At 52.5% G+C, this 2,311-nt stretch overlaps 1 protein-coding gene across 1 annotated transcript; it reads right to left on the bottom strand.

Annotated features, from left to right (window-relative positions):
* Window positions 1-1,583: 1,583 nt before the first annotated feature.
* POSPLADRAFT_1163323 (hypothetical protein) lies at window positions 1,584-1,952 on the bottom strand (the record flags this gene model as incomplete). Its single annotated transcript, XM_024487777.1, has 2 exons — window positions 1,584-1,652; window positions 1,788-1,952. The coding sequence occupies 2 exons, from the start codon at window positions 1,950-1,952 to the stop codon at window positions 1,584-1,586; spliced, it is 234 nt and encodes a 77-aa protein (XP_024332561.1).
* Between the last annotated feature and the right edge of the window lie 359 nt (window positions 1,953-2,311).

The raw sequence follows: 2,311 nt of genomic DNA, 5'->3' as shown, positions 1-2,311 counted from the left end.
GCCGGTTCCCATGACGTATGCGAGTCGTCATAACCCTTCCACTTGACGAGGTACTGCAGCTGTCGCCGGAAGATCCTCGAGTCCTTGATCCGCTCAACCTCGTACTCCTCGTCGCCCTCAACCTCGATTGCGGGCAGCTCCTCCGGCTCCCGGCCCAGGATCTCACTACGCGTGTACTTGCTAAGCAAGGAGACATGGAATACCGGGTGCACCAGCACCGACTTCGGCAGGATTAATTCATAATCCAAGTCTCCGAGCTTTCGCCGCACGGCATATGGTCCAAGGCGCTTGGGACTGAGCTTCTTGCTTGGCTGTTTCAGCTTAAGGTTCCGGGCATCAAGCCAGACCTTGTCCCCTGGCGCAAAGACCGGTGCCTCCTGCACGTGCTTGTCATAGTACACTTTCATGCGCTCGGCTAACAGCTCGAGCACAGAGCGCGTATCATCGCGAATCTCCTTTAGGATTTTGAGCCGATCAGCGGCCGCCGGCATCGTAGACATTGGATTGATCCGAACCTGGATCTCAGGATTGTACCCCTGATGCAGGAAGAAAGGGGAGTGCCCGGTTGCGGAGTGAACTCGGTTGTTCAGTGCAAACTCTGTGAGCGGCAACTGCTTTGCCCAATCATCCTGCCTGTGGCTTGTGAAAGCACGCAGGTACTGCTCGATCTCCTGATTCCAGCACTCTGTCTGGCCATCTGTCTGAGGATGAAATGCTGTGGACAGTGCTGGCTCGATCCCCAGTCCCTTGTACACCACTTGGAGATACTTCGAAGCGAACTGGGGACCTTGGTCTGATATGACCTTGGTCGGGGCCCCATGATGCTTAAATACATTGCAGATGTACAGATCTGCCACACCTTCTGTCATCAGGGTCTCGTGACAGGCCGAGAAGTGGACCTGCTTTGTGAATCGGTCGGCGGTAACCAGGATCGAGTCAAACCCATCAGACTTTGGCAAGCCAACGATCATATCCATGGTGATGATCTGCCACGGGTGCTCGGGGATCTCATTCAGTTTCAGTAGACCCTGGGGCTTGGCTGGAAATGTCTTGGTATGGTTGCACACGTCGCAGGTGCTTACATACTCATTGACAAATTTAGACATCCCAGACCACCAGTAATTCCACAATACGAGCTCCAGGGTTTTGGCATGACTGCCATGTCCGGCGATCGGCGAGTCATGGTGGATCTTGACGATATCCCACCAAAGCTCCGTGTTCTTCAGGATGTATACGCATCCACGAAACAGCAGAAGCCCTTGTTCGGCATTCCACTCCTCAAAGCCCCTTTGCAGCCAGGGTGGCCTAAGGTCTTGCACCTTTTCGAGTGCCTCGGCCACCTCCCGATCCTTCTCTGAGCACTCTCTGATGCACTTCAGAAGCAACTGATCAGCTGTCACTGAGGCATGACTGCGCCTGGCTGTCATAGTTTCCCTAATTTTACCTAATGTTTCTGCTATTTCTGCGGACATATCAAAGGGTATAGGGACTTATTCATACTTATCCATCCACATATGGGTACAGCTGCATATCTAAGGGGTTATCCGCTTAAATAAGCGACACATGATCTTGTTCTGGACACATCAGGCTGGACTCTGATGCCGGACCTTTTCTAGATAGAAACCAGACTCTGTCTGAACCATGACATCATTCTGACATCATAGGTAGGAGCTAGGCTCAGGCACTAGGCCATAGGCCAGTCAATTCTGGACCCTAGGCCCAGGGCAGGGCAGGACTATGACATCATATATGACATCATAGAGCACATGATACTTAGTAATCCTTACCCAGCTAGGTACCAGGGGTCCATTACCGGTCCCTGGGGGGTTTTCCCTCATGTATATAAGGCAGCATCCTGGGGCACCCTGTCCCCCAGTTCTATTCACTTCGTTGTTGCGCTTAACAGCATTACCTCCCCCACACTTAAGTGCTTTATCTCCCCCCCTTACCATCAAGCTATAAGGTGGGTTTATAGGTTTTGTAATACTGGTGGAGGCGATGCGGAAGCGCTCTGGCTTGAGAACCACCTGATCAGTGTTATCGTCCTCATCGCCGATCTGATGGTCTGATCGACGTGACAGGGCATCAGCCTTTCCATTGGACATCCCGGCCTTGTGCGTGATGCGGAAGTCGAAGTGAGCCAGGAATAGTGACCACTGTGCCTGTCGGCACGTGAGGTGCTGTGACGTGCGCCAATACTTGAGGTTCTTGTGATCAGTGACGATCTCGAACTGATTGGGTAACCCCTCGAGATAGTGGCGCCAATCATCTAGTGCCTCAATGATTGCGAGCATCTCCTTATCGTAGATCT

The sequence above is a fragment of the Postia placenta genome, assembly GCF_002117355.1.
Source record: "Postia placenta MAD-698-R-SB12 unplaced genomic scaffold POSPLAscaffold_389, whole genome shotgun sequence".
Lineage (NCBI taxonomy): Eukaryota > Fungi > Basidiomycota > Agaricomycetes > Polyporales > Adustoporiaceae > Rhodonia > Rhodonia placenta.
The sequence above is the reverse complement of the archived record's forward strand: the minus strand, read 5'-3'. Positions and strand labels throughout refer to the sequence as shown.